The following is a 24,032-nucleotide window of genomic DNA, read 5'->3' as shown; positions in this document are numbered from 1 at the left end:
AATTAAGAAGCAGAAAGTTAGCGGCCATCCAGGTCTTTATGTCTTTAAGCCATTCCTGCAGTTTAACTAATTGGTGTGTGTTATCTGGCTTCATGGACAGATAGAGCTGCGTGTCATCTGCATAGCAGTGAAAATTTATGCTATGTCTTCTAATGATGCTGCCTAAGGGAAGCATGTATAATGTAAACAGAATTGGTCCTAGCACTGAACCCTGTGGAACTCCATAATTAACCTCAGTGTGTGAAGAGGACTCTCCATTTACATGCACAAATTGGAGTCTATTAGATAGATATGATACAAACCACTGCAGTGCAGTACCTGTAATACCTACAGCATGTTCTAATCGCTCTAATAGGATATTATGGTCAACAGTATCGAATGCTGCTCTAAGGTCTAGTTCATGACTTTGGAACCTAAAATAAATTCAGCCTGGTGCTGAAGAGAAACCTAGGGTTGTTCTTATTTTCTTCAATCAGTGACGATTAGTAAGATGTTCTGGCTTTGCGGAGGGCTTTCTTATAAAGCAGAAAACTATTTCTCCAGGCTAAATGATGATCCTCTAAATTTGTGACACGCCATTTCCTCTCCAGCTTACGAGTTTTCTGCTTTAGGGTACGTGTTTGAGAATTATACCACAGAGTCAGGTACTTCTGATTAGAGACCTTAGTTTTCACAGGAGCTACAGTATCCAGAGTCGTACGTAGTGAGGAGGTGAAATTATTAACAAGATAATCGACCTCTGTTGGGGTAGCGTTCAGATAGCTGCTCTGCTCTGTGTTGGTACAGGGCATTGAAGATGATAACAGTGGGTGGATTATATTCTTAAACTTAGTTACAGCGCTTTCAGAAAGACATCTACTTTGATAAAGTCTACTCCCCACTGCTGTGTAATCAGTTATTGTAAATGTAAATGTTATCAGGAAATGATCAGACAGCAGAGGGTTTTCAGGAAACACTGTTAAATGTTCAGTTTCTATGCCATATGTTAAAACAAGCTCTAGAGTGTGATTAAAGTGGTGGGTGGGTTCTTTTACATTTTGAGAGAAACCAATTGAGTCTAATAACAGATTAAATGCCATGTTGAGGCTGTCATTTTTAGCATCTACATGGATGTTAAAATCACCCACAATAATTATTTTATCTGAGCTCAGAACTAAATTAGATATAAAGTCTGAGAAATCAGACAGAAACTCTGTGTAAGGCCCAGGTTGTCACGGTCCGCTGTGACGGACCGAGTGGAGAATGCGTGTAATGGACCCAGGTGCGTACACAAGTGAACAGACGGGAGTGAGCTTTAACAGAAGGCGAGCCTTTAATATGGCTGAAAACAAGGTGTGCAAATACAGCAGGGATGGCGTGGCTAAACAAAAACCTAAACTGGGAACAAACTATGGTGAGGCTATGGCTTGGAAGACAACAGCCCAGGCATGGGAACACAGAGGGTGGGAACACAGACGACGCGACACAGACTGTAAGAAACACAGAGACTAAATACACATGAGGGATGATCAGGGGAAGTGGCCACACATGGGAACGCAGCTGATATACATGAACTTAACGACAGGAGGAGTGAAACTGAATACACTGACATTCAATACAGACTTTCAAAGTAAAACAGGAAACATGGAGATTAGACGTGACATGAAGTAAATATAACCATGCAGACATGACTCATGACAGATAGACACACGAACCAGGGAGACTCAGTACAGGGGAAGATGACAGAAGCGACAGCATGAACTTGACAACACAAGACACACGGACATAAACACATGAAGGGCAAGGGAGGCTATATACAAGGGTAATATAATTACAAATGAGCTGGAATAACTAAATGAACCTAAACAATCAATAAACATCAAAACAGACTAAACACAAAACACTGGGTCGCACGACCCAGGACCATGACACAGGTGGACGATAGATGATAACAAGTAAGACTGGTTTCTGAGTTTCACAGCTGTGGTGGACAATGTTAAGCATCAGGCTTTCAAATGAGCTAAAAGTCTGTCTTGGTCTTTCATTAATTAATAGGCTGGTGTGAAAAATTGCTGCCACACCGCCCCCTCGGCCTGTGCTTCGAGATTTCTGGTAGTTAGAATGACTTGGGGGTGTTGATTCATTTAAACTAACATAATCATCCTGCTGCAACCAGGTTTCTGTAAGGCAGAGTAGATCAATTTGTTGATCAATTATTAAGTCATGTACTAACAGAGACTTGGAGGAGAGAGACCTAATATTTAATAATCCACATTTCACTGTTTTACTCTTTGGTTCAGATGTGGATACTGTATTGTTCTTTCTTTGTGATTGTTTATGTTTAAGTTGTTTGTTGCTGGTTTTTAGTTTGTTTTTTGTCTTTTTGGAAGCTGACACAGTCTCTATGGAGATGGGTTTTTGGGGGGGTAGCAGGAGGAGAGAAGCTGCAGAGAGGCGTGTAAGACTGCAACTCTGCTTCCTGGTCCCAACTCTGGATAGTCATATTTTGGGGGGTTTAATAAATTTTTCCATATTTCTAGAAATGAGAGCTGCTCCATCCAAAGTGGGATGGATGCCGTCTCTCCTAACAAGACCAGGTTTCCTCCAGAAGATTTGCCAATTATCTATGAAGCCCACATCGTTTCTGGGACACCACTCAGACAGCCAGCAATTTAAGGAGAACATGCGGCTAAACATGTCACTCCTGGTCTGATTGGGGAGGGGACCAGAGAAAACTATAGAGTCCGACATTGTTTTAGCAAAGTTGCAAACCGATTCAATATTGATTTTAGTGACCTCCGATTGGTGTAACCGGGTGTCATTACTGCCGACGTGAATTATGATCTTACTGTATTTATGTTTACCCTTAGCCAGCAGTTTTACATTTCCCTCAATGTCGCCTGCTCTGGCCCCTGGAAGACAATTGACTATGGTTGCTGGTGTCATGTTCCAAACAGGTACAGAGTTTAAGTTCATTTATTGATTCATAAGGATTTTATTGGTCCTTCACATGTCTGAGAACAGAATCACCAATTACCAGAGTTTGAGTGTTGTACACTCTCAGAATCGGTGCAGTCTGACTTTGACAGGGTCGTGCCCCCTGCTGGTCAGTGAAAAACTGACTGGCAGGAGGTGAAGACGATCGTCGTTGGGCCAGCTACACAAGCAGTCAGGAATTTTTCCTCATCGGCATCACAGACTGTGATATATTTATGCCGGAATGTAAACAGAATACATTTTAGATTTTTCAAAAGAAAAATAAGAAGAATTTACGTGTATAACCCAAAACTACCCACACATAAAGAAACCTGGCTGGCTCACCACATGTAACACAGTAAAGTAAATAATAATAATAATAATAAGAAGAAGAAATAGAAGAAGAATAAGAATAAGAATGATGATAAACAAACAATTGGGTCAAGAAGTAAGTTGGACAAATTCCAGTCAAGTTCATTTGACCTATGATAGGCCATGTTCCAAACAGGTACAGAGTTTAAGTTCATTTATTGATTCATAAGGATTTTATTGGTCGTACAGCAATGGCATGGAGGTCAGGCAGCTCGCCATCCTGCACTGATCAGAACTCTGATTGCAGGAAAAAAACCATCGAGTAGATTGAGTGAGGGCACAATGCTGAATAAATCAGGTCAAGTGTACTAAAACCTTAAATTAAATTATGATCACACATCCTTGGTGTTTCTAACCACACTTCAGAGCAGTGTTTAGAAAAATCTGCACTTCAGAAGCGTAACACTGTGTTGAAACGTCAGTGTCGAGTGTCTCATCCCTACCATTCCTTTTTTGATCATGTGTTGCATAAGGTCAGACAGAAAAATAATTTTATACTTTAGTCAGCAATCCAAAGAGTGACTTCTTATCGTTACACTCATCAAGAGAATAAGATTTATTCTACAAGTTTTTGTACAAACCAGTAGCGTTACATGAACGTTTATGAGATTTATAATAGATCAGGTTTGTTTTAATTCAACATGAGTAACTTAATATTTAAATGCATAAACAATGGAAAAGAATATTCTTTTTTTTAAAGAGAACACATAAAATTGACCTGCACAGAATCTACTTTTTTAATAATAACAGAAACACAACAAATTAGACTGTTTGGTATAGATGTTTATTTAATTTGACTTTCATTTACTAGACAAAAAGAACACTAAACTTTTTAAAGAAACATTGTGATGAAAAAATGGATTTAAATACATATTTTTACAATAAATAATAGAGTTGTGTTTACACATATAAACTACAATGATTTAGGACTGCATTTAGAATAGATACAAGAAGTACCTTTCTCTAATGATTAGAATCAGATCCAAAACTTGCATTATGGTTATTATTAAACTTTAATATACCCGTATTAGCATCCAAGGACACACAATTATCTACACGAAGTGTGTGTCAGACATTTTCATATGTTCACATATGGGTACACAGGCTGTCTTGTTTCCATTATGTTGATTGTGTTTAGACAGTTTATCACATTGATTTAATCTCTTGCAAGAATGGAATGAAAACGTAAAACGCTCTGGTGCAATGGAGCAAGGAACCTGTACTTAGTGACACGCATTCCTATTTTCCGTGCGGCCTCCACCTCTTGAAACATCTCATCTGTGTAGTACATGCGCGTGTTCTCAGCCACCATGCGATCAATCTTGCTGATTAGCTCATTCACTTGCTTTCTGCCCCTGTTTGTGTTTTCAAAGACGTGGAACCTATTTCCACATCTTTTGGTAATGTCTTTAAGACCTTGGTGGCCTTTATTTACATATTGCTCTATGGTCATGTCTCCAAGATCGCCACCGCGGGTGAACAACACAATCATGTAATGGTTAGCCCTTGGACCAAACAGCTCCTGCAGGGCTTCCACAGAGTTTTTTTCTTCTTTGGTGAATCGACCGACTTGGATAACCAGCAGGAACACGTGAGGACCTGGACAGGAGATTTCAACACATCTCACAATTTCTTTTTTGATGATTTCTGCGGATTTTCCCGTGTCCAGAATGCCTGGTGTGTCTACCACACTAACTACCCTATTACCAAACTTCTTCACATGTTGTTCACAAGATTCAGTCACTGACTCTGAACTGGGAGAAGAAAAGAAACATTTTTCTCCCAGGATGGTGTTTCCAACTGCACTTTTTCCCACACCAGTTTTTCCAATCAGCACAATCCTCAAGTCAGGACCTGAAACACAATTAACTAATTTGATTTAACCCATATACACAAGGGTGTAACAAGAACCTCAGTGAAACTGGGAAATTTTGACACTTTTCAAAGGAAAATAGTCAGGACCTGAAACACAGATTTCCCCGGAACTATTTACGATGTCAGAAATCAATAACTCAGCATCTCAGAATCTCATTTTGGGATATTAACTATACACAGGTAGAGCTTACCTTGTGGAAATAAAGCCATATTTTATTGAAGTATTGTCCCGGCAGAGGTGAGAGCTATGAATGTGAATATTTCTGTTGAACTCAATATTTATAGCTCCATAGCTGACACGCCTCCAGTACTTGCATAACAGGTTTATGAAATATTGACAGAGCAGCACAGCATAAGTGAGGAAACAGTAAGGAGAAGAAAGATTTGTAGTTGCTTAAAGTATAAGAACAACTGTTTTTCACAGAAAACTATATTTCAATTGCCCTTGGCAACTTGCATTTTCTGAAGAAGAAATTTAAAAACTACCTCATTCAAATGACCTGTAACTGTATAAAATATAACAATAATTAATAACAAGTTTGTGTAACTCTTAAAAAAAAACACACAGTTACAAGAAGTTTATGTTAGTTTAAATTAATTAAGCCATACTAATTGTCAGTATTGCCAGTTTACTAATCAACCAAAGACCCAGACGGAGTTTTAATTCATTTGAAAGCCTGATGCTTAATCTTGTCCACCCCAGCTGTAAAACTCAAAAAAGTAGTTTTATTTGTTATCTCTCATCCAAGTAGTCCCTACTCAGTTTCCCTCTGATTTCTCAGACTCTTCATCAGATTTAGTTCCCAGCTCAGAAAAAATTATTATTATTATTTCAACATTCATGTAGATACTAAACATGACAGCCTCAAGAGGGGATTTGATCGTTTATAAGACACAATTTGCTTATTTTAAATTGTAAAAGACCCCACCCACCATTTAATCACACTCTAGATCTTGTTCTGACAGTATTCTCTGAAACCACTCTTTTTTTTCTGATCATTTCCTGATAACATTTACAATAATTGATTACACAGCGGTGGAGAGTAGACTTTATCACAGTAGATGTTTTTCTGAAAGCACTGTAACTAAGTTTAAGAATATAATCCACCCACTGTTATCATCTTCAATGCCCTGTACCAACACAGAGCAGAGCAGCTATCTGAACGCTACTCCAACAGAGGTTGATTATCTTGTTAATAATTTTACCTCCTCACTACGCACGACTCTGGATACTGTAGCTCCAGTGAAAACTAAGGTCTCTAATCAGAAGTACCTGACTCCGTGGTATAATTCTCAAACACGTACCCTAAAGCAGATGACTCGTAATCTGGAGAGGAAATGGCGTGGCACAAATTTAGAAGATCATCATTTAGCCTGGAGAAATAGTTTGTTGATTTATAAGAAAGCCCTCCGCAAAGCCAGAACATCTTACTATTCATCACTGATTGAAGACAATAAGAACAACCCCAGGTTTCTCTTCAGCACTGTAGCCAGTCTGTGAGTCTGTATCTACTATGAGGAGACTTAAGTTATTTTGCGACTATAGAGAGGGCTTTATCAGAAGTTGGTCTGCACCCTAACAGAGCTGTTTTTTCCATGTTGTCATCAAACATATATTTCTTACAAAATTTTATTGCTTCTTGGCAAGAAATGTTATAAAGTTGGAACACCGGTTTATTTCCTTTCAAATGGTGCCACATTTGTAAAGAAAATACATTTGTGGGTTGTCAATGAAGGTTCTCAGTCATCCAGGTCATCTTAAGTCTAAGGCGCTTGGACAGAAAAGTGTCTGGACTTCTTTGAGTTGCTTGAAGACGTTACATTATGGAGAAACTCCTAAACACAGACTTAACAATGTGGTGTATGCTGTACAGTGTAGCGAGGAATGCCCAGACCTCTACATTGGAGAGACCAAACAGCCACTTCATAAACGCATGGCACAACACAGAAGCGCCACCTCCACAGGACAAGACTCAGCTGTCCATCTGCATCTTAAGGTCAAAGGTCACTCTTTCAATGATGCCAATGTTCACATTTTGGACAGAGAGGACAGATGGTTTGAAAGAGGAGTGAAAGAAGCCATCTATGTCCACTGTGAGCGACCATCTTTGAACAGAGGCGGGGGTTTACGACACCAACTGTCTGCCATCTATAATCCAGTTTTGAGATCCCTTCCCAGACGCCTTAATGGCACTCACCCCCTTGGCCATCTGACCTCAGGACCCATTTTCACACCTTGGCTCATGTGATACTCCCACAGGGCCTAAATTTGGGACTCTCCACCATTTGACCTTAGGACTGAAGCATCTTCTCAAATGAGAGGTGAAATGTCTTCAAGCAACTTAAAGAAGTCCAGACGCTTTTCTTTGCAAGCTCCTTAGACTACATTTGTGGGTTGAACAGTTTAAATATGTGGGTTGTGCCTATGAAAAACTTGTTAAATCTTCTCTGCCAATGCTAAACAGCTTATTCTGCTGCTGAATCTTGTTATGTGTCATTTATTGGATTGGATGATAGAAGTTGGTGGTTGGCGGTTTAGCAATTTATTATAGCCATAACAAGATAAATGTCCATGCATTTAGTGCTAAGTTTATATATCGTGGAGTGGTGTTCCCTGGAAGAAAGGGAGAAGGTAGGTGACACGGTGAATGAAAGAGTGGTACAGGTACCTAAGTAATCTGAAGACAGAGGACTGCATGAGCGCATGAGTGCTTAATTATGCTGCCTTGCAGGAAAGGTGAGTCTAGCACTCACACACGCACAAAGCCAAGTGTAAGAGACGCAAAAGAAAGAGAAAGAATAGCAAACCACAATGGAGGCATGGGATCAGGATAAAACAAAGAACATAACATTAAACTTCAAACAATAAAAAAAAAACAATATTCTGTCATATACTAAAATATTTGAGATAACATCATTTTTTTTCATCAATTGTCACACAGGGAATGTGATGGAATGAAGACAGCAAAGCAAACTGAGTCTTTTCATAATTGTACATTAACATGAATAATGTTTCATAAACTTTCCTATTTTCCTTATTCACTTCAGTCTTTGAGTACTTAAGTATGCTGCGTTACAGGAAAGGTGAGCCTAACATTCACACACACACAAACCCAATTGTAAGAGACAAAGAGAAAGATAAAGGATAGCAAACCACAATGAGATCAGGATATACCAAGGGACATAACATTCAACCTCAAAAAAAATAAAAAGAAGAATATTCTAGTATATATGGTAAATGGCCTGTATTTATATAGCGCTTTACTAGTCCCTAAGGGCCCCAAAGCGCTTTACATATCCAGTCATCCACCCATTCACACACTGGTGATGGCAGCTACATTGTAGCCACAGCCACCCTGGGGAGCACTGACAGAGGCGAGGCTGCCAGACACTGGCGCCACCGGGCCCTCTGACCACCACCAGTAGGCAACGGGTGAAGTGTCTTGCCCAAGGACACAACGACCTAGACTGTCCAAGCCAGGGCTCGAACCGGCAACCTTCCGATTACGAGGCGAACTCCCAACTCTTGAGCCACGATCGCCCCATACTAAATATACTATACATATACTAAAATATCTGGGATAGAATTTTCACACAGTGAATGTGATGAAATGAAGACAGCAAAGCAAACTGAGTCTTTTCATAATCGTACTAGTGCATTTCATAACAGTACAATATCATGAAAAGGTTCTTTGTTCTAATAATTTCATGAACTTTCCTATATTCTTATTCACTTCAGTCTTTTACATTTTAAGTTTTATTCCCAAATTCTCTGCAGGGTTTGGATTCAGCTAGCCTAAATAATCAGCAGGACATGAGACTTCAGCACATCACGCAATTTATTTTTGCTCGTGACCTCTTCAGTTTGTCTGGTTTGGGTGTTAGTGGATGAAAATCAAATTTCTGACGAATTCTCCACCACAAAGACGACACAACTGAATGTTAAAAACGTTATATATAGCTTCACACATGACACACCTCCAGCATTTGCATAACAGGTTATTAAAACAGACGAAGATCTGCACAGCTTGCAGACGCCACACAGCTCGTCTTCTTCACTTTGCTAAACTGGACTGAAGGACTGAAGGACTATGTCTTCTAGTGGGTGAAAATGTTCTGTAAATAGTATTTTAGTTGTTTTGCTGAAATGAAAAGAACTGCATAGCAAATGGGAAAACTAACCATGTGACTTATTGTTTTCACAGAAAGGAAGATTGTAGTTGTTATCCTGGGAAGAGATGAAGTCTTGAAGAAAGCTCTAATAACCAACATCCTGGGAAAAGATTTATCTAAACTAAATAAAAGACAAACTTTGAAAAAGATTGAGATCTATGTAAATGATATATATGAAGTCATGTTTACGCCAGACTTGTATGCAGAATTTAAGGACATACAAGACTTGTTGTGTATTAATCGATATCCTGACATGTGTCTGCTGGTGGTAGAACATGGCTTTTCACCAGACGATGTTCGGAAGCAGATAGAACATCTGAGCAATAAGACTGAAAAACCTGCAGAAGAGTTTACGGTTTTGCTTCCACTGAGTTATAAACCCACAGATTACTCGTTCATATCCTGCACCATGGAACAGGTTTTCAGTGAGCTCGACAGACTGGCTGAAAGCAGAAATCTGATGCCAGCAAAAACAAAGTAAGGATGAAAAATAACATAACAGTGTAATATTTTTTTATTGTATTTGTGAGGGAAGGGTTGGTATGTTACTTCAACAGGCTTTGTTTGAACATTAGGATGACAGATAAACCTGTTCCACCTTTGCCAGCACCACGCACTAAGATTGCAATGGCAGGTAAACCTTGTCTTTCAGACTTGTTCAGACTTATATCAATTGAGTTCAACTTCATTGTTCATAAGTATGTTGACTTTTCTGAACTTATTTGCATTTAACTGTTGTTATACATTAATCAGGAAAGCGTACCAGCAACAAAGTGAACCTTGTTCTCCTGGGAATGTCTGGGACTGGAAAGAGTGCGAGTGGAAACACCATCCTTGGAAAGCCAGTCTTCTTCTCTAGACCCAGTTCAAAGTCAGTCACCAAAGATTGTGAGATAGCAGAAACAGAGATAAATGGCAAACATGTGCGTGTGATAGATACTCCAGACATGTTTGATGATGACATTGAAGAATCAGTTAAGAACAAATATCTAAAACAGTGCAAAGAGCTCTGTGAGTCACACCCTTGTGTGTATGTACTTGTGATGCACATAAGCAGATTTACAGATGGTGAGAGAAACATACTGAAAAAACTGGAAAAAGCTTTTGGGAGGAATGTTAAAGAACAAACTATCATCCTGTTCACTAAATCAGATGATTTGCATCGTTCTGGAAAAACGCTGACTGATGTTCTGCATAGTTGCCAACCTGATCTGAAGGAAATGATTCAACAGTTGGGCAACAGATGTGTTCTCTTTGAGAATAACAGATCAGGTTCAGCTCAGGTGGAAAAGCTGCTGGACACAGTGATCATGGTGTTAGAAAAACAGCAGAAATTATAATGTCATGTGTCAGATCATGTCCAGTGTAAAGATATGAGAAATAGTTTGACCATGAAGTTATTTGATATCTTAAACTCGTAGATAAAAATGTTATAATTTTGATTTTTAGCCATAATTTTTCTTTGTTCTCTACAAACTGGCGAATGAACGATTGCTTTCTGAATTGTTTTCTTTTTTGCTTTTGTTTTTTTGTTGTTGGTTTTTTTTTTTTTGGGGGGGGGGGGGTCAATCTTGGTAAAATAAATCAATGAAAGCTCATTTTGTAAAGTGAAATAGTAACAAATTATTGCTGAATTCAATAAAACAAAGTTAATGTGCATCTGGTGTCTCTTGGATAAACAGAACATTGTTAGGTCTTTAGTTTTGTGTTTGGTCCTCTGTAAAAACATCTCAGGTATTCAGGTTAATTTAGTAGAAGTGATTGAGCTGCAGAGATTCCAAGACACCAACAAACTTCCGAAAAGGCTCCTGTGATGTCTCATAAATACATAAATATCCATATGCTGGATTTTAAAATGGCATGTGGTGAAAACCTGTAATAAATGAGATTTAAAGAATATGAAATGTTAAAATGTATAGACTGGATACCTTATATGAAAATATAAAATTAACCTAATTTTTTCAATTAAGTACAGCATAACGGCATTTGTCCAGTTGTCGTCCTCGTGCACGAGAAACATAAAGAACTTTGCCTAATCGCTCGTCTTGCTTTGCTGTGTAGAAGTGTCTTGAACTTTCCAGCGAGTAGGTTTATGCTACAAACCTATCAATAATCTTAGCCAGTTATTTATCTGTTCATTTATGTAATTATTTTATTTTATTTCATTTTAGTTTTTTATCTGGAACCAAAACTGTATCCAGGTGCAGCTTCATCAAATGCCACTATAACTGCTGATGTGTCGCCATCTACTGGCCATTTGATGAATAAGCCAGGATAAAGAACTTATGATCTTGCTGCACATTTATTTAGTTCAGTTCATCCATTCATCCATCAATTCGCTTCCGCTTATCCTTTTCAGGGTCACGTGGGATACTGGAGCCTATCCCAGCTGCCCAACAATCATATGACCTATGAGAAGCGCATTGGTGACCAGAGGTGGGTCCAGTATCCAAAATTGTACTCAAGTAAGAGTAAGATAAGAGATAAGATAAGATAAGATAAAACTTTATTAATCCCTCGGGTGGGTTCCTCTGGGAAATTCGGTTTCCAAAAAGCACAGCACCGACAGAAGTTACAGAGTTACAGAATATTATACACACACACACACACACACACACACACACACACACACACACACATATATATAAATACAGAGACAAATATAAATAAAATATACAAAGGGGATAAATAGAATAAATAGGAATAAAAATAAAAATACAAGTGAATTGCACATTTCAAGTATTGAGGTCTATTGCACCATTGACTATTAACAAAAGTATTGCACAAAAGGTATTGCACAGTGAGGTGAAGAGGCACTACAGCTTAGTTGTTCCCCCCTCCTTTGTCCTCCTGTTTCCCCTCCCTCTCCCCTCCAGAGAGGAGTTAAACAGTTTGATGGCGTGTGGGACAAAGGAGTTTTTAAGTCTGTTAGTTCTTGTCTTGGGGAGAAGCAACCTGTCACTGAACAGACTCTTCTGGTTGTTAATGGCCGTGTGCAGAGGATGCCCAGCATTGTTCATAATGTCCAGCAGTTTTTTTAGTGTCCTTTTCTCTGCCACTGTCACCAGAGTGTCCAGCTTCATGCCGACCACAGAGCCAGCCTTCCTGATCAGTTTCTCCAGCCTGCATGAGTCCTTCTTTGCTGTGCTGCTCCCCCAGCACACCACAGCATAGAAAAGTACTCCAGCAACCACCGACTGGTAAAACATCCTCAGGAGCTTCCTGCAGATGTTAAAAGACCTCAGCCTCCTGAGGAAGTACAGTCGGCTTTGGGCTTTTTTATACAGGTGCTCTGTGTTGCATGACCAGTCCAGTTTATTGTCCACCCACAGCCCGAGGTACTTGTACTTGTTGACCACCTCCACCTCCTCCCCCTCTATCTGAACCGGCAGTGGACCTTCTCTGGACCTCCCGAAGTCCACAACCAGTTCCTTTGTCTTTGAGGTGTTGAGTTGAAGGTGGTTTGTGTGACTCCATGCGACAAAGTTCCTCACAAGACTTCTGTACTCCTCTTCCTGATCATCCCAGATACACCCCATGATGGCTGTGTCATCTGCAAATTTCTGAATGTGGCATAATTCAGAGTTGTAGCAGAAGTCAGAGGTGTACAGGGTGAAGAGAAGAGGGGACAGCACAGTTCCCTGTGGTGCTCCTGTGCTGCTGACCACAGTGTCAGACGTGATGTCCTTCAGCCTGACGTACTGTGGTCTGTCAGTGAGGTAGTCGGAGATCCAAGCCACCAGGCAGGGGTCCACCTCCATCCTGTTCAGTTTTTCCTGAAGCATACAGGGCCGGATGGTATTGAAGGCACTGGAAAAGTCAAGAAACAGGATCCTGACCATGCCTTTTCCCCCATCCAGGTGTGAGTGGGCTCTATGCAGGAGGTACAGGATGGCATCCTCCACTCCGACATCCGCCTTGTATGCAAACTGTAGTGGGTCCTGGGCATGTTGTACCTGTGGTCGGAGGAGGTTGAGGAAGAGCCGCTCTAGAGTCTTCATAAGATGTGACGTCAGTGCCACCGGTCGGAAGTCATTCAGCTCATTGGGCCGGTTCCTTTTGGGGGCCGGGACGATGCAGGATGTCTTCCATAGGGCGGGCACTCTCCCCAGTCGCAGACTGAGATTGAAGACTCGTTGTAGCGGCTCCCCAAGTTCAGCAGCACACGCCTTTAGCATCCTAGGACACACCTTGTCTGGGCCTGCTGCCTTTCTGGGGCAAAGCTTCCTCAGTTGTCTCCTGACCTGATCCACTGTGACCCTGGGAGATGTTTGGGAGGATTACTTCCTCCAAACCATCAACGTGTCTTTTAGACCCCATTCCTACAAAACTGCTCAAAGAAGTCCTGCCATTAATTAATGCTTCAATCTTAAATATGATCAACCTATCTCTTTTTTTTTTCTTTTTTCTTTTTTTGCCTGTCCCATTTGGTTCTTTAGCCATCAGAATTGTTGTCTGAAGACAAACAAGGATACCCAATGGATTTACTTTGCCAAATGGATCATCACGGCCTTGCCGTATTGGTCCATTTGATCAACCTTTGTTGTTATTATTTATTTTATTTTATTTTCAGTTCTTACAGACGGGACAGACATGACTGAGGGATAGGAAAGGGAGAAAGAAAGATGAAGGAAAAGAAAAACAGAAAGGAAGAGGGACAGTGAGAAAGGGCACTTAAAAAGAGAAAGAAGAGAAAAAAAATGTTGTTGTGTTGCAAGCAGGACCGACAGCGCACTATGTGCTTGGAAATACCAGCCAATAGAGGTGTAGTTTATGTTTATGAACAGTGAACACCCGTGTACACACCTGTGTGGATCAGTGCGCTTGTATTCAAAAGGTTTCCCCATGTAATGGTCTGCTAGAGGATGTAGGGAGCCATAGTCCTGTCCCCGAGGGCATGAAGCAGGCATGGAGGAGATCCAGGCTCCAGACATCCAGAGGCCCCAGAGTGCTAGAGCCCAAGGAGGACCACCGGAGGGGCATCCGTGCCACCCTCCTGGGAAGAGCTGAGGAGAGCCCCAGATGAGGGGTCACCCAGTAGCCATGGAGCAGAAACCAGAGGGGGCTGCATGCCCGCCGGCTCTGCCGGCAGCCAGCTGTGCCAGAGTGAACCAAGCCGCAGGCCCGAGAGGCCGGAGGCCCGAGGGCCACCGCCCCGGAAGAGGCCTGACCGGGCAACAGGCACCAGTCCCCACCAAGTAATCACCGGGAGTGAGCCGGTACCTACCTTAGCGCCCAGCCCCGGACACCAAGAACCACCAATGCACCGACCCCTGAGGGCATCAGTCACCGGCAGGAAGTGTGGTGAGGGGAGATAGGCCTTTGGAGGGCCTGGGAGTTCCCAGAGAGGTGGAGTGTAATACCCGACCTGACATATAAACAGACAAACAGGCACACACAGACACAAACATGTATTCCCACCCTCATGCACACATATACAAATACTTAGCACTCACCCAACGTAGGGATAGACATACATGGACACTGTACACACAATCACACTCCCCAAACAAACTCTATACCCCCAGGTCCAGGTACCCTCGCCACGGGAGGGTACCTGGACCTAGACGCAGGAGATATTACCCTTTCCCCCGGGGTGGAGGCAAGCAGACCACCCCAGGCTCAGATGCGTCCCCTGCACCCTGGTGACACAAGGCCCTACTTGTGTGGGTGGTTGTGTTGGAGCGGGAAGAGGGAGGCAGCCGGGGATGGGGAGGAATAGAAGGGAGGAGCAAGATGCCCCTCCCTGGGGCCAGCTCCCCCACTGACCCCAGTAGGCACCCCCGTCCTTCGGCACCCACCAAGGCAAGGGAGCCCAGGCCCATCCAGATGGGGGCCTACGGCAGCAGGACTGCCCAGCCCCACAGGACCTGGGGCAGCCCACCCGACCCCACCGCAGAGGAAACTGTACCCACCCTAACATTCAATCATCTCCCAGACTGCACAAGACGGTAAACACCCAGGTTAAGTTTATTCTCCACCTCTCCTATGACTCTCCCCCAGCCTGCGCTTTCCTAACAACAGTCTCAAGTCTAATAATAGCATCAGTTGTGTTCCGAGCTGTCCTGAAACCACTTTGATAATTGGCTAAAGCCCCTTTTCCTTCCAGCTCAAAGGACAGTCTTGCCAATTATCATACGTTCCATTCACTTGCACACATTTATGTAAGAGCGATTGGTCTGTAGCTATCTGGTTCAGATGGATCCTTCCCGGGCTTTCTTGTCAGCACAATAACAGCCTCCTTTCAAGTACTTGGGAGCTCACCCTTAATCCAGACTGTGTTAACCAAACACAGCAGTTTATTAAGCGCTTTCGTACCAAGGTTCTTCAACATTAAATAACAAATTTGATCCTTTCCCAGGGCTGTGGGCTTTGTTTTTTTAAATGCTCTCACCATTTCCTCCAGAGAAAACACCGCATCCAAAGTACTGTCTATGTGCGCCTTTCTTACTAGAGCCTCCCAATACCGTGTTTCAGTTTGGCACATTCTGTCTTTTCCCAACACTGATATGTTATCAGAGCTATGACTCTATAGAGCTATCGCAAAAGTTTTCACCATAACCTCCACTTTTTCCTGAGCTGTTACAAAGTTCTGTTGGCCTGAAGATAGAACTGGGTAATCCCATTCCCGCCGGTCACCTCACATTCTTCATACCATGCCCCAGGCCTCCCCCACTGGAGTGGTTATTCATATTTTAGAACAGAACGACCTCCAACTACTCCACTTTGCTTTTCTCACTGTTCTCCAGACCACTGCCACTGCTCTCCTGTATGCAATCAGAGGTTGTATGTTAAGGGTTCTTTGGAGAAATTTAAACACCTTGTTTCTTTCCTTTACAGCAATTTGACATTCCTCTGTCTACCCACCAATGTCCTACTTTCCTTGCCTTTACTGGTTGGGATTGAGGCCTTGGCAGCTACCATAATTATTTCAATAAACTGATTATTCATTTGATCAACGCTACCAGACTCATCAACCTTGACAATCGTTTCCTCACATTATTTTTGGAATTTTGTCCAGTCAGCCCTATGAAAACTCCACTTCTTATGCACCTCTCTTAGAGTAACCTGTATCTTCCGTCCAACATCACAGAAAACAGGATAATGGTCACTTCCTATGGTAGTGTCTGTTCTGATGGTCCACTGACTTATTCCTGCAAGGACAGTTGAGACCAGAGTTAAATCCAAAACCGACTCTGTTCCATTAACAACATTACATCTGGTCCCCCTAACATCATTCAGGCACACCAAATTGCATGTATCCATCAATTCCTCAATTACCTTACCATTTTTATCTGTGTGTGTGCCTCCCCACACTGCTATGGGCATTAAAATCCCCGCACCAAATAACTGCAACAGTCACTTCCTTCAATTGAACAAAGACGTGGCAACACCAATTTGGCGCAAGGATTGTAGAAATTCACAATAACATTTGGTTCATTCCTGTCCCAAACCTCAATAGCTATATACTCCAAATCATTGCCTTTACCCAGGAGTCTATATGGAATGTCTTGTTTGACAAACGTTGCACACCCTCCCCCTCCACCACGGTCCCTGTCATTTCTTATTATCTTGTACCCATACAACACAAAATCCAAAGAAGATTAAAGCCGAGATTCCTGTACACAAATGACATCTGGTTTAACATCAAGTAGTTTGATGAAATGCTTCAACTCTTGGCCATTGACCAAGAGACTCCTTGCATTCCATGGAAGAATAAGTACTACATTTCCTCCTGTAACAAAAAATAATTTCCCCCAGGGATCAATAAAGTATTCTGATTCTGATTCTGATTCTGATTTTATTTTGCTTTTCAGATAATCCATTTTCACACTAATGGGCCCCCCAGAAATTGCCCCCTTGCATCCACCTCCCGTCTGTGCACCCACTTGCCCAGCATTTTCCACTGTAAACTTCCCCAACTGTTCAAGTTCAAAACCTTGTTGAGCTGCTCCTCATTTACACATTGCACAAGAAGATTTCCATCTGAGAGTACCTTAGCAGAAACTATATCTCCCACTTTACTGTTAAGTTCAGATGTCAACACGAACGGACTCAGTTTTTTAATATTAACAACTTGTGTTCTTTCATTGAATCTCAGAACAACAAACATTCTTGTTCTCTCTCTGGCTTCTAAAGAATCATCCCTACCACTACTGCTCCCTCCTCTTTTAGGGTTTTCCTCCTCTGCTCACCTTGTACTTGCTCCAGAGGCATTTTCTCCTCTTCGTCTAAATCAACATGGTCTTCCCAGCTGCCTACAGCTGACCCACTCACGGAACAGTCGTGTTCAACCGCCGCCACGGGTGGACTGCCAACCAAGTTTGAATTTTTGGCATTGCTCCAACCAATTTTGCCAGCAGATGCCGCTGCCATCCTTCCTCTCTCCTCCATCCATGACCGACCTCTCCTCCTCCCTCCTCTGCTTCTCTGTTGACAACTTTCAAACAAACTGGAAAAAGTCCTCTCTCCATCAAAACCCACCAAACCACCAAAAACTCTTCATCGCCAAGAGTGAGCTGTAGGTGAGTGCAGTCCTTATATAACGAGTGACAGGTGAGTGCAATTAAGGGAAAGCACCACACCCAATCAAAGGTGAGGAAAAGAAACAAGGTGCATCTGGTGAAGTGAATGTCCTGAACAGAGATTAACCGTTACTGTTATCCGATTAGTTTTTTCAAGTAAGGAGTAAAGTAAGGGATTACTACTGCAAAAACGGTAATTATTTTACTGTTACTTTCTCGTAGGAACGCTGCGTTACTGCGTTACTAAAACCGTGATTTTTTTGCGAGAATGTCTCATGACAGTGACGTACGCAAGTGCGACGTTCATGGCAACAGCTGTGTGCAGATCAACAATGGATAATATATCGAGTGCGGGAGAGAGTATGAGCGTGCAGCGTTTAAAGCGTGGAAGCACTGACCTTACTTTGAGTTTGATTCCATAAGAAGTGACAAAAACATTAGCGTCCGTTGTGCGTGGGAAGAAAACTTCTTTTTACAGTGAAAAAACTCCCTAAACATTCAAGCAAGCACTGAGTAGCTACCACGTAATGGGAAATTCACAGAGAAACTTGCGGATTCTTCCACTGACCGCGGCACACCCGCACCAGGGTAAACCTCCGCCTACCCCAGTCCTGCTATACAGGTGAAAATAGAGCAACAGGACCGCTAGTGTTTGATTTTATTTATTTTCTGCTGTGTTTTACTTGCATCTATTTGAAAGAGTGAGTGTAAACACAAAAAATATGTGCTGGAATGTGCAGAAAATAGGTTTAAATGTTAAACTAATTTCTTCAAGTCAGAGAATGTTGCATACAGGGGCGGAGCGTGGGGGTGGCTTACGGGGCTTAAGCCCGGGTTGTTTTGTCAGAAGCCCGGGGTATTTTGGAGTGTAATTTTTTCATAGTTAGATGCCTGGCTGACAACTGTATAAAACAAAAAGTACACACAATATTCGAAGCACATAGTGCACACTGTGGGAATTTACGACTGTGCGTGAATCCCCCCCTGATATTGGTATGATCCAAGCTCAGGCACTAAGCGACTGAGCGAGGGGGCGGGGGGAGCTGCTGCCCGTGAGTGCACTGTTGGAGAGACGGAGCCAGCCATACTAAGGAGAGCTTAAGTTTGACCAGGTACCAAAGCAAATCATTCGTACCGTACAAATAATGTAAATATGACGGTGCATCACGAAAGATTGATATGAAACTGATCACTTGACCAATATTATTTTACTTGCTCTTCAAGTGAATCAACAAATGGCGAAATGAAAAGCCGAACAAATGCTATTTTTTAGAGAGTCTTAGCTTACGTGTGTTTATTTCATTTTTTCAGTTCTTACCCTCCCCGACTAATTCGGTTTCAGTTATGTACTGAAATATAAGAATGGACATTAGAGGGTTCTTTCAAAGAAAAAACTCAGGTAAATGTTATTTTATATATTATGCTTTGTATGTTGTTCAGTATATTTCTATGCAAAACAAGAGGGATTTCAGTACACAGCAGGATATTCACATTTGTAACCAGATATTTACACTTTAGGGAGAAAACATAAAACATTTTTACTGTACAACATCAATTTGGAGTAAACTTTTGTTTTAGATAAATATTGAAATATATTTTGAATTAGTTAAATGTCAGAATAAAGAGAGACAGAGCTGTCTATTTTTTATCACTTTCATTAAATTTAGGAGTACATGTACACTAAGTTTATTGTTAATTAATAAGAAAACTCCAGACGATTCCATTCTGAGCTGAAGAAGCTTCTGATAGGTTAGTAGAGTCCATGTGAGTAAATTGGTGGCACAGCTGTGGATGCATATAAGGCAAAACACAGAGCCTGTTTCTTTGACATGGGAAAATCAAGAGATGTCAACCAAAACACCAGGAAAAGAATCGTGGAGCTCCATAAGTGTGGCTCAATTTGAATACAATTTGGTGCCATTTGCAATTAAAAAACACAGACAGTTTCTCTCTTTACTCTTAAAGTTAACAAATATGTTTTTATATTTATCAATCTAAAAAGAATAAACATTTAGTCTGATTTGATGTTACAATTAAAAAAGTGTTTGTGTTTTGATCTGAAGAGTTTGTAAATATCTGGTTTCAACTGTATATTTGATGATTGTCAGCACAAAGAGGGAGAGAGAGGAGCAGAGATTGAGATGGAGAATGAGGACAGAACAGAGATGAACAAGAGCAGGTGAGACACACATGTTAGTCAAATGGTTGCTTACTAAAAGTATCACTGTATCATAGGTACTCATGTATCTCGTACCTAGTGTTTCTTTTTAGGTTTGCTATTTTTCAAATTCTATATTTATTAAGTTATGCAGCTTGTTTGCACAACAAGGCTAAATAATTATATAAACTTTTCTCAATCTAAATATTGTACTTTGGTAGAATTAAATAAATAAGTGTAGTGCAGGTCTATGATGATTTTTAGTGCTACTATCATCTAGTTCTGATTGTGGTTATGTCTTGGTTAAGTCCTCAGTAATCCTGCTTTTGAACTGTTGTAGTCCTGTTTTAATTCTGGATCAGTTCTGGGTCTGGTTGAATTGGGGTTTAGTCCCTGTGTCTTGATACAGCCCCGACTTCGTTCTGTCTTGCTGCTCAATTAAAAAACTAGTTTAAGGTGTCCTGCATGTGTGATATATATATTTCCCTATATGAAGTCATTCTTTTTTTGAACAAAACTCAAAACAGAGCCTATTAATCTTTCAGTCATTTCTACACCCCCCCCCCCCTCAAAAAAAAAAAAAAAAAATCCCACATGCATACTACCCTTTAGGGCTAAGCCCCGGGTGTTTCGAATGTCTGGCTCCTCCTCTGGTTGCATATAATTAAAATTTTGCTTGATGCATAAAGTTAAAAGATTAAAACTAATAAAACAAGTTTTAAAAAGAGACTTTTCCATTTGATTACATTTTGTATGATGGATTATGTAGAAAAAGTAGAATTGGGCTGAAAGATCTATCGCTTTATCACCTATTCAGGTTGTAAATCGTGTTTTTAAAAAGTAACTAAGTAATTAATTACTTTTGAAAATAAGTAAGTCAGCTAGGGCAACAGCGGCCTCACGCCGCACCGGAGACACAGCCATGTTTAGCGCCTGCTGCCTGTTAATCCCCTCCCCACTAACACCCACAGTGGGTCCCGCTGCTAGCTGTCTGTGAGGTCACATTATTTTCTTATGACCCACATCTCCACACTCAAAACATTTCATATTCCTGGAACTAGCATACACCATGTAGAACCCTTCTTCATGTTTGACACGGAAGGAGACATCCAGTATCTGTGTGGGGGAGTCTAAAAACATGAACACTTGCCTCCGAAGAGACTGAACATGCTTTAACTTGGCGTCCTTACAGCCCAGACTCACTGTCCGGAAGCCACTTGCAAATTTCCCAAAGCGCTTCAGTTCTTGCTCCAAAGCCGCATTGGGAATAAACGGAGGCACCCAGTGATCTGAGTGGAGGGCACTGCGAGGGGTGAAACCTACATAAATTCATCATTTAAATACAGGCCACCCTCTATAAGCTGATTGACAAACCCCTGCCCTTTCAAAAATATGACTTCATACATGAAGTGTTTGAAATGTTTCCATGTCCCAGCTGCTCCCCTACAGCCAACAACACCTGCTCGACAGTGGTGCTGCATCCCCACCTCAGCAGGAGGGAAGGAGTTCATAGAGAACCAAAGACAACAAGCAGCTGACATGAACAGAGAACAGGGCCCGAGATACCCAAGAAAATATAATACTCTATTTATTTATTATTGGGAGATCAAAAAGATAAAGTTACATTTCTTACTATTTATTGAAAATGTGAGGCATTAGATTTAAAATGCCAGAGAGTTATTAAAATACACAATAAAAGAACATCGTATGTCATCTCACTTTGTTTTTAATACTGCACTTTTTTTATTTTATTTTTTTATATTATCATTCTTTTGTTTGGTGCAGTTTAAAAATATAAACACATATGTACACACAGCATTTCCATCTCTCTGTTTTCTTTCGCTTATCCAGCCCGTTCTCCCTCCCGTGGCTTAACATCCTGACGATTTGTCACATCCCACGGTGTTCCTGAGGAACGCGATAGGCGACCTTCAGCATTCTTATGGTACGCACTGGGTTATGAGTGAAATACAGTAGAATGATGGTCCCCGGTAAAACACGTTCCAGCCATGTATTCCAGCCCTAACCATAACCTTATCATTACCTTAACCAGCACTTTAATGATGTTAAATAATGTTTTCCAAAGCGATTTGAGGAAAATGAAGGAACATGTGTGTATTGATTCCAAACGGTTCCCATGTTTCCTCGTTTTCCCGATGTCGTCATTTAGGGACGTGTTGGGTGTCCAGAAGTATAGGGCTTTGGAGTTGACGTCACGCCGCAATGCATTGTGAGAGCGCAGCGCCATTTTCGGGGTCTACGAATCAAAACAAACACACTGTGTTGGAACGACGACTACAAGAAAGATGCTTAAAAGCAGCTCAAAAGAGAGTGAACTGTATAGAGTCCGATTGCGTCCAGAGGCGAAGCGGCGGTACTTGCAGAAAATAGCGTGCATTGGAAATGTGGACCCGTATGAAATACGGCCGTGGAGTAGAAACCCTGAAGACCGTAGCCTGACATATTTTCGTACCTTGTCTGTGGAGTCAGCGCGTACAAGTCGTCATTCAAACAAAGGTAAGTCAGCTCGAGTACTGCGTGTGAAATGCGTTTGATTTCCCTGCAAACATTCACATTAGTGCAGCATAAATTCATTCATGAGGGGAAATTACAGTGAGAACGTGTGGAGGCTGTTAGAGGGATAACAGTGAGTTCAGTGCATTGATGTGACATTGTCCTGAAGGATTTAGTTATTCCCTATGGTTAAAGAAATTGCACTAATTTATTCATATTTATTATAAATAATTCTAATTATACATCTTGCTTCCATATTTGTATCCTGTGTCACTAAAAATACATTTTATTTTAGTTTTATACATTGATTAATGACCTGCAGAATCTCCTTATCACATTAAGTGATTCATAATTGTCACTTTATGCTTTCTCCATCTCTAAAGTGATGACATCCTTGCATTACATGCTTTAGGTTCATTTTCTGCAGGCAGGTTTCTGACAGAGAACAGACAGATTTACACTATAACATGCAGCGTTCTATAGATGGACACATAAAGAAATGAAAAATCACATGTATGTGCTAACTTTCTAAACACTTTGTTCCATTTATGATAAAGTAGATTAAACACATTTGTGTCGGCCTTGGCTCATAGTTCTTGTCTTTAAATGAACTTTGTCTGTGTGTGTTTCAGGTCCTGCACTCTCAAAGACTGAATGAACCAGCATTGCAGCCATGGGTCACTGTGAGCATCACAGGGAAGGTTGAAGTCGCCCACTGCACCTGTAAGGCCGGAGTCGCAGAGACCTGCAGCCATGTCGCTGCTCTTCTGTTTAAAGTAGAAGCAACAGTGTTGATCTGTGGCACGAGGACTGTTACAGATGAACCTGCATACTGGGTTTTGCTGGGTAATGTGACCAAGATACAGCCAGAGGTAAGATAGACTTCTCCTCTTCAGCTGCCCAAAAAAGGCTCTTGATCAAAACATAAACAGACCATCTGTATTGAAAGGTAAAAGGAGCCGTCCTCAAAAAAGGAAAATTCCACCTGCTACTGCGGAGGGGTTTGTCACTGCTATTGGATATTTTGCTGGAACACAGTAAAGCTGTGGGTTGTGGGAATGACCCAGAATGTTTTTTCTAGGGGTCTAGATTTATGCCTGCAGTGCACTGCCATGTAAATAATTTGCATTTACTGAATATGTACTGACTGAGTCCCACTGTTCAAAAGTTGAATAAAGAAACAAATTAATTTTTGCCTCTTTTTTTTATTAAAACCACCTTACAGAACATCACATCAGTTACAGTGATGATGTCATTTATAGTTTACAAATGACAAAATGTTTACACAAAATCATGAGTGTTTACATGATATCACCCACTACTATCATTACTTTATTTACTGTATCTTTTGAAAAAATACAGCAATTTTAACAGCACAAGACTTAAGAATATTTAACAGGAGCAGGTTTCATTCTTCCCTGGTTTTATTATCACACTGTTCACCAAACGCAGCAAACCTT

The 24,032-nt window shown here is 41.2% G+C and overlaps 2 protein-coding genes across 2 annotated transcripts; one reads left to right on the top strand and one right to left on the bottom strand.

Moving 5' to 3' along the window:
* Positions 1-4,128: 4,128 nt before the first annotated feature.
* LOC147321663 (GTPase IMAP family member 7-like) lies at positions 4,129-5,448 on the bottom strand. Its single transcript, XM_086305090.1, has 2 exons — positions 5,394-5,448; positions 4,129-5,181 (listed from the first exon to the last, which is right to left on the bottom strand). Exons 1-2 carry the CDS (start codon positions 5,410-5,412, stop codon positions 4,484-4,486), a joined length of 717 nt encoding a protein of 238 aa, XP_086161216.1. The 5' UTR covers positions 5,413-5,448; the 3' UTR covers positions 4,129-4,483.
* Positions 5,449-9,242: 3,794 nt separating this feature from the next.
* On the top strand, positions 9,243-10,862 carry LOC147321662 (GTPase IMAP family member 3-like). Its single transcript, XM_086305089.1, has 4 exons — positions 9,243-9,303; positions 9,408-9,852; positions 9,951-10,009; positions 10,129-10,862. The coding sequence occupies exons 1-4, from the start codon at positions 9,294-9,296 to the stop codon at positions 10,713-10,715; spliced, it is 1,101 nt and encodes a 366-aa protein (XP_086161215.1). The 5' UTR covers positions 9,243-9,293; the 3' UTR covers positions 10,716-10,862.
* Positions 10,863-24,032: the final 13,170 nt, after the last annotated feature.

The sequence above is a fragment of the Aulonocara sp. 'chitande type north' Nkhata Bay genome, linkage group LG9 (assembly GCF_057382095.1).
Source record: "Aulonocara sp. 'chitande type north' Nkhata Bay isolate Kocher_YH1m ecotype deep benthic linkage group LG9, A_spYH_male_GT1.1, whole genome shotgun sequence".
Lineage (NCBI taxonomy): Eukaryota > Metazoa > Chordata > Actinopteri > Cichliformes > Cichlidae > Aulonocara > Aulonocara sp. 'chitande type north' Nkhata Bay.
The sequence above is the reverse complement of the archived record's forward strand: the minus strand, read 5'-3'. Positions and strand labels throughout refer to the sequence as shown.

Bases quoted from the DNA above. Each gene is read 5' to 3' on its own strand.
- LOC147321662 (XM_086305089.1), top strand. The intron at 9,853-9,950 runs GTAAGGATGAAA...TTTGAACATTAG, and splicing joins CTGATGCCAGCAAAAACAAA to GATGACAGATAAACCTGTTC. The intron at 10,010-10,128 runs GTAAACCTTGTC...TACATTAATCAG, and splicing joins CACTAAGATTGCAATGGCAG to GAAAGCGTACCAGCAACAAA.